This window comes from Sitophilus oryzae, unplaced genomic scaffold (assembly GCF_002938485.1).
Source record: "Sitophilus oryzae breed Bouriz unplaced genomic scaffold, Soryzae_2.0 scaffold_1190_pilon_pilon, whole genome shotgun sequence".
Taxonomy (NCBI): Eukaryota; Metazoa; Arthropoda; class Insecta; order Coleoptera; family Curculionidae; genus Sitophilus; species Sitophilus oryzae.
Window position 1 is genome coordinate 970,065 of NW_022145827.1, and position 12,971 is coordinate 983,035.

A 12,971-nucleotide genomic window follows, 5' to 3' on the forward strand; every position below is an offset into this window, starting at 1 on the left:
CATGTGTATTTTGTTTGAAGTACCAGAAAGTTTTTCACTTTCCGATACTTCCGGTTTAACCGAAAGTGACTATCAATTATTTTATTTTATATAGAACCAGTGGCTTATACAGAGGGGAGGCCACGGGGCCAAGGCTCCCCTAAAATCTATAAATTGAGTTAAATATTAAGCTTTTGGGTTAAAAATGGAGTTCTAAAAATCATATTCTACGTTACTTTTCATTTGCCCCCCCCCCTAAAATATAATCTGAGCCCCCCCCTAAAATAAATTCCTGTATCCGCCCCTGTATAGAACCACCTCAACCGTTAATAATTTTAAAATTCTAAACAAAATTCTAGACCCATTTTATGATATAATGAACTATGTCAAACATTTTATTTTAAATGTTATATCAAAAATAAATTTAGAGAGGAAAATATATTTAGACATTTATTTTTGGATCTTTTAAATCAATATATTGCTACATGGTAATACCCAAAGTCAAATAGTCATCGAAACATTCGCATTCAATTTTTTTCTATTTCTAAAATACCGTATAATCTAAGAAAAACGGCATTTAGTTGGATTGGAAATGACGATCCGTGACGTTCCCCATATAATTTTACATGCAAAATGACAGCGATCTTCACCTCCAAACCCACCCTAACGCCGTTTTTTTTTCTATGATATAGTCCTATATATAGTATATCCCCGGATTGTCTCTAAAAAGGAAAACTTTTTTATTATTCGTATTTTGAGAAAAATGCATTGTTCATAAAAACTTTAGCTTGTTCTAAAATGTCTGTTTATACTTTTCTAAATTTCCATACCGCTTTAGAGTAGATTAAAAAAACATGATTTTTTCAAGATTGTATTACGAACTGGTTCTGTTACAGAATAACTTCTTGGTGATTTATTACGAATTATTACGATCACCTACATTTCAAGCATATCGGCAGTATGTCCCCAGATTGCATTTACAAGAGGAAATTTTTTTTTTATTATTCACATTTTGAGGAAAAAGCATTCTTCATAAAAATTTTTGCATGTTCTAAAATGGGTAATTATACTTTTTCAAATTTCCACACCGTATTAGAGAAAAGAAAAAAAACATGAAAATATGGTAACATAATTTCGTTTTCATTCTTTGGTGAATTTTTATTGATAGAATTTCAACTAACGCCATTTATTGCTGTTTTAAAATGTTAAAGAAAAACAAAATTTATTTAGATCAGTGCTACGGAAAAGGTAATTATAAATTTCGTGTTTTGTAACTAAAATAACAAAAATAGCAATAGTGTTAATCAAAATTAATATTAACCATCTATCAAAGAATGAAAAACAAATTATATTACAATAGAAATAATGCCTTTTGATTTTTAGGTCTTAGAAAAAATCTAGCCATATTTTAATGTTTTTTTTACTTTTCTCTAAAACGGTATAGAAATTTAGAAAAGTAAAGACAATACTGGGATATACTGTAGCTATATGAGTAATTAAGACTTAATATAGACTTTAGTGAGACTTGTTTTAATACTTTTTGTTGGGTTAATATAATTAACCAAATATGTATCTTGACAATTACTGTCAATAGTAAATTATATTTTACTTCTCACTGATTTTTTTGACACTAGTTAAAGGAAAAAAATGTCCAGTTAAACCGAAAGTATCAAGGAGGGTAAAATCTTTTTTTTTGTCAGAATAAGACCATACAAAAACTTCATACAATATCAGCTTCAACAACAAAAATATTATTTTTCATCAACTACAATATCTTAATCTTTTTAATAGTTTGTATCCTATAGTTACACAATAACTATATGTACTTAAATATTAAAATTGTTAGTTATCACAATTATTAACAAAATTTTAGTTAAAATAAAATCAAAACTTAACCTACTGCCATCAATAAAAAAGCTCACGCGTCACATCAAACGAAAGCAATGTCCACAAATACTTTCATGTGCCATTGCCATACAAGCGTCTGCATACTATATTAGGTGAACTTTTTAAATATCTTTAGTTCCTTTATCGCACTTCCTTCAGCTCTAAATTATAGTACCAGGTTACCAATATATCATATTTGGATGCACCAAATTAAATTTATTATTTATCATTTTCCCCACTGTAACTGTCGTATAAATATAGAGGGTGCGTGGGTATGAAGTGTCATTCAAACGTTGGATAGATAGTACGTTAACCAAGATGAGAGCTGTCAGTGTAATTGTGGGATTATGCCTAGTTATATGCTGTAGTGCCGCACCTAAAATCGATGATGGATCATCTTGGGATAATCTTTTACAAGTATTTATTTAAAATTACCTAATATATTAAAATAAACTATTTTTATTTCGTTCTAGATTGGAGGTGATGTAGAAGTAACAAAAACAGCTTCATCAAGCCGAAGCTCCGATGTTTCCTTCACTGATTTCGTCCAGAACTACATTAAATCTCACGACGTCTCCTTCAACCTTCCGCTCATCGGTTCCACAGTCACTTTAGGCGGTAGAAACCTCGACAACGAAGAACTTTCTTTCAAACTGAAATTCGACTCTGGCAGCCAAGTCCAAGCCCGCAAGAAGTCCAAAATCAAGAAGATCTTCGTTCCGATCCTAGCCTTCATCTTGATCAAAGCCATGACTTTGATTCCTCTAGCCCTGGGTATTCTTGGAATCAAAACCTGGAACGCCATTCAGCTGTCTTTTGTGTCGTTCGTTACTACTCTGGCTTTGGCTGTTTGGAAGCTGTGCTCTAAGGTTAATGGAGATCATCCTCATCCACAAGTCATCCACGAAACTTTTGATCCTCATCATTTCGATCATCATCATATTGCCGCTTCCAGGTCTGATCAAATGGAAGGTGTACAAATGGCTTACAACGCTTACGCGCCTGCCCAAAACTAGGACAGAACTCCTGTGATTTGTTATGTATAATAATTTATTTCTGTTAATAAAAAGCTCTTAAAAATGGATTATTTTTTATCTAAAATTAGATATAAAGAATTTCTTTTAATGTGAATGTAACTGAGCTGAGAAATGAAATTTTTCAGTAAACTAGTTAATAAATACAGGAGTATTAAAGACATAAGTGATTTGAGTTAAAAATTAACTTTGAATAAATTACTAATTAAATTTATGTGAGGTGCGTATCAAAAATGCCTCACCCCCTGTAACTTTTTTATTTTTTCAGATAAGAAAACGAGATTTGGTATGTTAGTATATGACATAAATTAGGATTGATTAACGTATTCAATTGTTTTGGTCACTTTCTGTTCACCGGAAATGATGAAAACTTTGGAATATTTTTACTTTATTCGATAGAAAATGACACTCTGAATAGAATGACATATCAGATGTCAACTTTTGGCATTTTGTACAGAATCCTAATAGAGTACAACTTTAGTATGAAAATGTATTTGAATTATCGTGTATAGATATGAAAATATATCGTGGGCGTACAGCGAAAATGCACTAAGTCACATTTTTGGTTGAATTGGATTAAACACCCCACTATGTCCAGTTTTTCACGGTCTTTAACATGAAAAACCCATTAAGTCCAATTGGACTTAACAAATTGGACTTAATGGGTTTTTCATGTTAAAGACCGTGAAAAACTGGACATAGTGGTGTGTTTAATCCAATTCAACCAAAAATGTGACTTAGTGGATTTTCGCTGTACGCCTACGATATTTAGTATTTGCGCTATTGTTACTCGCATATTTATAAAAAAAAAACATTCGAATCAATGTTTCAAATAGAAAACTTGATCGCCCTGTATGATAAAATAAAATTTTTATAATATACAGGGCGGTCCAAACTGTATTCCGGGCACTTCGGCAGCATATTCTGCAGACAAAAATAAGTAAACAAGTTCGTATAATAGTATTTCCTAAAATGCTTAGTTTTGGAGATATTTATAGGGTGTAGAAGTTTCATTTTTATTTCGATTGTTTCCAAATAATTTCTGAAGTAACGTCAATATTTGGATGATAATAATTGGTGTCTGGGAGTTTTTGACATGAGAAATTTGATTTTGATGTCAATATGACTTCTATTTGTAGGTGGCAGTATATGTCATTATTGACAAAAAATAAATATGTTCAGTAGATAGTTATTTAACTGAAATGAGATAAATTTGGGAATTTTTTATTTTTTTAAATTAATTATAAATTTTTCTTCGAAAAAATAATGATGAAACAGTTTCTGTTGTACTTTGGGCACAAAAATATTTTTAATTTATGATTTCAGTCTAATAACTATTTAGTCAACATGTTTAATTTATGTCAATGATAACAGGTATTGATAATTTCGATTCCAAATGTATGAAAAACTATTACTCGTAGCGATTTTTACCAGGAGACTTTTTATACGCAAAAAACGTCGTAAATGTATATTTTTTTACTCAGTTGTTTTATACAGGTACAGACAAAAAGTTATAACTTTTCAAACCAGTTAAAAAATAGGTAGGTAACGCCCTCAACAAGCAGGAGTCATATTTGTCATATGAAAAAACTCCTAGACACCAATTTTCATCCATATATTGAGGTTACTTCAGAAATTATTTCGAAAAATTCAAAATAAAAATGAAACTTCAACACCCTGTACCTCGAAAACTAAGCGTTTTATTAATGGTTAGTTACGGAATTATCTCATTATTTCATAATTATTTGCAAAATACATAATATTTCCGGAATACAGTTCGGACCATCCCTGTATAGTATACGAATAAGTAAACAAGTAAAATATTTTCAATTGTATAAAAATGCAAAGATTAATGAATGCTGCATAAAGTAAAAAATATAAATGGACTGGGAAACTTTAAACGTAACTTTCACTGATCGAAACCTGCACTACAAACCATCAAAACCGGACAAAAATGTAAACAAAGCAGATACGCTTATCGCAATGTTTCGCATGAACAACACATCCCAACTTTTGATTTCTACTAACAGCCTCCTCTGCTCAATGCATACCAAACACACGCGTCGGCCCAAAATTCCAATTCCTATCAATCGCACTCATCTATTATTCAAAAAAGGTCCGAGCTACAAAAATTCAGTTACTCTCTACGAAAGTTCCACCACTCCTTTTTTGGCTCTCCGCAATATAAATAATTAGGTTTAAACAATATCGTTATCACTAAGTGCGAAGACGCAAAAATGAGAACTGTAGCGGTTATTTGTACTATTGTTCTCCTTTCCTCTTATGGACATGTATATGGCCAGGATTTTGGATATACAGATTTTAAGGATCTCTTACAGGTAATAGTGTTGTAAAAGTTATTTTTAAAATTAAAAAAAAATTATTTTTTTCTCTGTCTAGATTGGAGGGAAAGTAGAAATAACCGAAGTAGCTAAACCCATTACACCAAGAAGCTTTGACAAACCGCTGGAAGATGATATTGAAGATTTTATTAAATCCAACGAGATATCAATGGAAACTCCTTTTGGTTCTTCTGTAACTTTAAACGGAAGAAGTTTAGATAATGGAGAAGTAGATTTGAAGCTACGTTTGGGCTCAGGAAACGCCGTTGAAGGTTAGTTTTATTACAAAAAATAATTATAATCCTTACTAATTACATTAATCTGTATTTTTAGCAAGAAAGAAATCGAAAATCAAGAAAATTATTGCACCAATCTTAATTGTTCTTGTACTGAAAGCCATCACATTAATTCCACTGGCTCTTGGTATACTGGGTATCAAAACCTGGAATGCTTTACAACTGTCATTTGTATCGTTCGTCACTTCCATCGTTCTGGCAGTGTGGAAACTTTGCGCAAAGGTAATATAAACTAAATTATCAAACTAAACAAACTTTACCTAACATACAATCTTTAGTTCTCTGATCACCATCACCATGCACCACACGTTATCCATGAAGCAGTTCACGATGTCCATGTACCTCATCACGTACCTCATGTTATCCACGAGGCGGTCCATGATGTTCATGTACCTCATCACGTTGTACATCATGATCACCACGAAGAACATCTTGTCCATCACGATCCATGGGACCACCATTACCACAGATCGGACGATGCTCAACAAATGGCTTACAGTGCCTATGTACCTGAAAACAAACCATAAATTTTGGTTTATTTATTTTAAATTATTTATTGTATTTTGTAAAATAGAAATAAACGATTCTCAAATATCTTTTTTATTTATTTTTATTGATTGGATTATAAAAATATCATGCTGACATATAGGTTCATCTAATCGTAGTTTTTCTAAGATATACTCCATTCTATATACAGGATGGCGCCTCTCTTACGCCGCGGAGGCTCTAAAGAGAACGAGGATTTGTATTGAAATGAAATTTTGTGAGCATGTTAACTCATAGCACTTTTTAAAAATATAAAGAGTTCTACAGGGTGTCCCCAAAAAAGTTACATATCAAAGTTGTGCTTTTGGTAATGAAACACCCTATATAATAATTGCTTTTCGGATTCTGAGAGAAAAATAACGGTGAGTTTTATAAGAGAAGAATAATAAGGTTTTTGATATATTTGACATTTTCTAAAAATAAAGAACAATTTTTAAATTACGATAAAAGCTACCTAAATTGGTATTTACCTGGTATAGCCTAATATATAGTTAAATTAACTATTGTACTTTAAATCAAATTAAAATTTGGTCCAAAAAGTTATACAGGGTGAGACAAAATTATTGTTGAACATTGGTCAGCTTTAAAAGCATGTTTTATTAAGCACTCTTTTATTTTAATAGGAACACCCAGCATATTATTTCGATATTCAATGGAGAATGCATGTCGCTTCAAGATACTATTAAGGTTGCCTACTCCTCAAACAAAGATTTTCCTAGATATTTTCATTTAAATGATTTTATCTGAGTAAATCTTAATTATTTGATAAAAATCTAGGTAGTATGTCTGACGTTACTTCAACAAAACTGTATAATTAGTCCAACGTTAACAACTAGTTATCATTTTGTTTCAGTTAAAACAAAAAAAAAATCAGAAATTTGCCGAAAATGCAAACTTATCCTATATCAGAGAGAATTGATATGATTCTATTAGTTGGTGAAAGCAGTGTGCATTCGCCAATTAATAGAATACTTAAATGCTAGTCTGGATTTTTTATGGGGATATGTTAAAGACAGTATTTAAATAAATTAATAATAATTAAAACTCGACCAACTATTGTCATGAGAGAAATAATTATTGTAGCTGATTTCCAGGTAGAACTCCATATATGCCTTTTAAAATGAAAAGATCCTTTTGAACAGACAATCATTTTATGCAGTTAACAGTAAAGGAAGCATTTTGAGCATTTGATTTCATCTAGCTAATTTTTGTCACATAATTATAGGTTTATATCTAGTTTTAATTCTGTAATAATTAAAATATGTTTTAAACGTGTATCTTTTTATTACCGTTGACTATTTATCCTATATTCTTTAATTTTTGTTAAATTAACAAAAGGTGTATCACAGTCACCTATTTTTTTCAAATAATAAAGATCTACTGACGCGATCATAAAAATTAAAATATCTCGGAAAATCTTTGACTGAGGGGTAGGCAACCTTAAGAATATTTTGGAGATAAATAAATTCCCCTTTGAACACCGGAATAATATACTGGGTGTTCCATTTAAAATAAAAGAGTAACTTGCTTTTAAAAGTGACTAATGTTCCATATTATTTTTGTCTCACCCTGTATAACTGAGTGTATAACTTTTCGGGTCAAATTTCAATTTGGTTGAACATACAATGGTTACTGTAATTAAATATGAGGCTATTCATGGCCAACTAAAATTTAGGTAGCTGTTATCGAAATTTAAAATTTACTCTTCATTTTCACAAAATATGAAATATCTCAAAATTCTTAGGTTTTAGGTATATGCTTCTTTAATAAAACTCACCTTTATTTTTTTCCTAGAATCCGAAAATCAATTAATATATAGAGTGTTCCATTAGAAAAAAATACAACTTTGATGTGTAACTTTTTTGGGGACACCCTGTATAATTCTTTATATTTTGATAAAATGCTTTCAGTTAACCCACATATGCTGCCAAAATTTCATTTCGATATAAACTACCGTTCTCCTTGGAGCTTCCGCGGCGTATGAGAGGCGCTACCTTGTTCTATTCTATATTTTATTTTCCATTCCCTATTCTATATTTTATTGTAGCCATAGAGGGGGGGGGTCTAGGAATTAACTATTTTATTAAGAAACTATATATTTAGACATGTATTTTTATTTCCATGTTCGCTGCAGTCAATTATTCGTATTAAAAAAATGAAGAATTGCACATCTGACAGGTAAAATTTTAAACGCACTTTACTTTTTCTTAACAGAAGAAGAAATCTATGTAATCAGTGGACGTAGCGTGGGTTAGGGGCGCCCGGGGCGGAGAGCCTCTAGGAGGGAGGTTTGCCGCCCCTACAGAATCCGTCCGCCGCTTTTATAACAATTTTTTGTCGCCCCGCAGGTACTTGGAGGGTAGCCGCCCGGGGCCAAAAAAATCCAAAAATGTACATCTTCAAAAGGATTGAATATAAAAGTACTATAGTAGAATGTAGAATGTATGGGAAGAGGGGGTTTAATCACCGCGACCTTACAGATCTATTGTGTGATAATGAGTTATAACTTAACATACAGTCTCCGGGCTTTAAAAGCTAGTATCTGAGATGGTTTTACATAGTTCAACATCTTCGATACCTGTCGTACTAAGTACAATAGTAACGCAAAAACATTTAAAAATCTATTATTAGTTTATTTATGTAATAGATCTAACAATTTGTTTATTTTTCAAAGGCACTAATGTACATGTATAACCTGAAACCTGAAAGAAAAACATGTAGACATGTGACATTTATTGTCACAAATTTCAATTTTGTATTTGAGCTTTGATTTGCCTTTTAACTAAAAAATACGCCTTTAGACGGTTTTGCATATTTATTTACTAACATAAATACCGCCAAACAACGAGGTATTTTTTTAATAGCGCGGTTGTAACTAAGGACAAAAAGAATACCGCCATTCGGCGATATACTTTTTAAGAAAACTGAATTGCCGTCCTGACTTTACCAAATTTTATGTCTTATGGTTTATCCCCACCCAAGTTCCTCGATTAGGTACGTTTGTCATACAAAACTATATTCTATTGCATTCAAAAATTTACATTTTACAGTAGACATTTTAGATGCAAAATAAGAGAGCAACCTACAGGTGATATTTTTTTTAAATTATACCGCAATCCCGGCGAAAATGCCGCCCTTACTTTACCAAATTTTATGTGTTATGGTTTATCCCAACCTGAGTTCCTCGATTAGGTACTTTTGTCAGATAAAACTACATTCTATTGCATTCAAAAATTTACATTTTATAGTGGACATTTTAGATGCAAAATAAGAGAGCAATGAACAATAAACTGTTTTATCACCTAATCCAAATGTAAAAATAAAGGTTAAGTTATCATTTCGACATGATTTCGACAGAAGCGCCTAGCCGCTACCAGTAACTGTCTATCCAGTCGACATAAAGTTGCATAAATGAGTTTTTAAACATTTCTTGGTGATACTCTATATTGTTTTAAATACATATGAATTTGATTGCTTTAAGTTTCTTGATTTTATAAACTGAATGTCTCACATCAAATTTTCTGTCAGCTGCTGTCATAGACCGGTTTTGATCGTAATACTGGATAAAAAGTTGTCGGCAGCGGCTAGAAGTTAGTTGAATTTGACGGTATTTCATGGTTAAAATACAGTATGTCGCCGTCGGACGGCATTTATCTACCAGGTCATGTGCATACCGCCGTCAACGACAAATTAATTCAATTTGCCACTGGCATTCTCAGATATGAAAATATTATATCGCTGGATGACAGTATTTTTATATATGTTAAGGCTAAAATGGATACTTGTGGATGTTGATACCAGAAGGTAAGTGTAAATACACCGGTTTATTTATAGCTTTAAATTTATAACAATAACAAACATTTTAGGAATTATTTACTGATCGAATAAAAATGTACTTATACGATATAATATTTCTAACTGTATTTAAAAAAAAGGAACATATCCAGGAAAAATCAGCTTGAATATATATTTTAATTTTACAAAGGCAAAAATAGAAAGGAAGGAAAACATTTTCCACTACACTTCGAAAATCAAGAATTTTTCTTCAACATGATATCTAAACGAAGCTACTAATTATCAGGTATAAAAATTATTTTTTTTTAAGAAAATAGAGTGAATGTTATTTCTTTTCTTTTCTAATAAAAATTTATTTCATCATAACAATTAAATTTATAGGAAGTAACTGATGTTTTATTCCTTTTAAACAGCTAGAAGTACAAAATATATCAAAGAAACCCTATTGAAAATATAAATACATATAATGAATAGAACCCAAGGATAAACAACTGAGTATGCTCATAAACAAGCTGAGTATCTCATGCTCTTAAGGAACTGTAGAAAATGACTGCCTACTGAATTTTCTTATAAAATTTTTGACTCGTAACATGTACTATAAGTACGGCTTTTTGCTATATATTTCGTTATGTACTATACAGTTTGTGTTTAAAATTTTATCCATCCTAAAACTGTAAGTAACAAACAAGAACAATTGAAATATATTTTGTAAACTATCTGGAGAGTATGTAAATTAGCAGATATTTTAGTAAACTGAGGTGAAATCCCAATCCTAACCAGATTTTGTAAATATTTTGCATGCTAACCAGTTAAAATATAAACTAGCTGCGGTTGTCTGCTATTTTGTAAGAATAGGAGGATTCCTATTTCTATTATAATAGGAGGAGTATCCTTCAAACTAGCAGCGATTTTGAGTTAGCTTGCAAAATAGCTGGCTAGTTTTAAAACTAGCCAAGTATCCACTTTAGCCGTAACATATACATTAACAATACGGTCGGCGGTTGTTTATCCAGTGTGCCTTTAGATACAAAAATACTCCTATATTAATTTAAAATACCCTAAAGAATTGTAAAAATAATATACTATAAAAAGCATATTAAAATTAATGTTATTCTAGGCGCCTACTACAAACATTCTTCATTAGCCACCCGACTAGAATTTTAAACACCCGCGCGCATCTTATTACGAAAATCCATCATAAACCATTTCAACCCAATTTTCGCCACTCGAAATCGTACCAATACCATCTTCTAAAAATGTCAACGCACCGGAATACCAAGCAGTACCGGATCCGAATAGCGGAACCGAACCTTTTATGCCCAGCGTACGCTAAAAAGTATATCTAATCAATATACAAAACGGCGAGCCACAAACTGACCCCGTACGACATATAAAACTGCACCCATCCAATTAGAAATTCATTGATTAGTGTTCTGTCAATCGGTGAACGTCTCTCGTAACGAATCATGTGGAGGATCACTTGTGCTGTCCTGGTGGTGGTAGCAGCGGCTACGGTGGCCGATAAAGCCACCCCTAGATCGGGGGAAGAGTTGGTAAACACGGTGTTGGGCAGATGCGGTGACATGAGATGCGTCAAGGAAAACGTACTGGATTACTTGGATAATGTGTTGGGGATTCAGAGCGATGCTAGGAGTACCAAGGTGAATTTATGATACATTTTTAAGTACCTAGTTTCATTCGGCATGAGTGCAAAACAGTTTTATTAATTCAAATTTAAAGACTTTCATTCTATTTATGCTGTAGAAATAGTGAAAATATAGAATGTTTTTACTTGACAATTGTCTTTTAGTTGTAAACCTGGTAATCGTACCGTTTTTTATCAAATATGGATAATTAAAGTCCTACAAACTCTTTTAATCGTGCATACGTACAATCTACGTCCTTTAAACAATTTCATGATAAACACTTCACATATTAAATGCTCTATAAGATTCTTAAATATACCTAAACGAGATGTCCAATTCAAATTAATTGTCTATTTAAGAATTAATATTTTTGCAAACATAATTAGTATGATTAAATGAATGCACAGATTAAAATTAAAAAAGAACTTTCATATTATTATAACTATTCTAATAAACCTATGTTTGAATACATTCATTTTTTCAGTTGTTAGATGTTTTTGAAATCCTAATTATATCTATTTTTTAGGATATCGACGCAGCAATATTTAAGAGAGCAGCTCGTGTCTTCCAAACCCAAGAATTCCGATTGAGAGTACCTTCAATGATCGCTGAAGATACAGATATTGTTTACAATCCAACAGAAGGTTTGAACATTGTATCCAGCGAAAATGAATGTTAGTATTCAGAAAACTCGTACTTATCACTGATGTATTATATTTTTCGGATATTATGTCTACATCAAATGAGATGAAATCTTTAGAAAAGCGACTGTATTTCTAATCAATCATTATAATTGTTATTAAATTAGGTAATTGATTTTAGCTCGTGGAATTCTCAAGAAGAAGCTTTTCTTCCCACTCCTCCTTCTTTTGAAGTTAAAAATGAAACTCTTGATGCCCATCATCGTAGCTCTTACCAGCTTGAAAGCTCTTAAGGCTTTGATCTTGTCCAAACTAGCTATCCTTTTGGTACTTGGTTTCATTATTTACCAACTCGTAGGCAAATCTGGTATGATATTTCATAAAACCTTTCAAAACATCAAATATAACTACTTTTCCTTTTAGGAATGCCAATGCCAATGATGTCAATGGCACCAGCAGAACCACCAATGTCTCTGTACGGACCTCCAGCACCGGCACCTTCCACAGCTCCACCAAGTTCGTACGAACCAGGCTGGGAACCAAACAGTGGAGGACCTTACTCCAGAGTATGGTCTCCATCAAACAGCGATGCATCTAGCATCGCATATTCTGCATATTATCCCGGATCTTCAAGCAGCTCAGCTGGATCATCTACCAGTCGCCCCTAAGATGCATTCTGTTATAAGCGTTTGACTGATATTTTGTTATTTAATTTATTTATTTTCGAAACGCACTTGTTTGAAATAAAGTTGTTTTTTTATTTTAACCCAATGTCTTATTAATACTTATAAATCCAAAACAAAAA

At 31.9% G+C, this 12,971-nt stretch overlaps 3 protein-coding genes across 3 annotated transcripts; all 3 read left to right on the plus strand.

The window, feature by feature from the left end:
• Positions 1-1,964: 1,964 nt before the first annotated feature.
• LOC115891706 lies at positions 1,965-3,037 on the plus strand. Its single transcript, XM_030912248.1, has 2 exons — positions 1,965-2,283; positions 2,340-3,037. The coding sequence occupies exons 1-2, from the start codon at positions 2,185-2,187 to the stop codon at positions 2,880-2,882; spliced, it is 642 nt and encodes a 213-aa protein (XP_030768108.1). The 5' UTR covers positions 1,965-2,184; the 3' UTR covers positions 2,883-3,037.
• A 1,912-nt stretch (positions 3,038-4,949) lies between these two features.
• LOC115891701 lies at positions 4,950-6,114 on the plus strand. The gene is made up of 4 exons (XM_030912242.1): positions 4,950-5,239; positions 5,301-5,514; positions 5,576-5,760; positions 5,817-6,114. The coding sequence occupies exons 1-4, from the start codon at positions 5,138-5,140 to the stop codon at positions 6,063-6,065; spliced, it is 750 nt and encodes a 249-aa protein (XP_030768102.1). The 5' UTR covers positions 4,950-5,137; the 3' UTR covers positions 6,066-6,114.
• Positions 6,115-11,318: 5,204 nt separating this feature from the next.
• On the plus strand, positions 11,319-12,932 carry LOC115891687. Its single transcript, XM_030912229.1, has 4 exons — positions 11,319-11,540; positions 12,052-12,199; positions 12,348-12,533; positions 12,590-12,932. The coding sequence occupies exons 1-4, from the start codon at positions 11,346-11,348 to the stop codon at positions 12,832-12,834; spliced, it is 774 nt and encodes a 257-aa protein (XP_030768089.1). The 5' UTR covers positions 11,319-11,345; the 3' UTR covers positions 12,835-12,932.
• Positions 12,933-12,971: the final 39 nt, after the last annotated feature.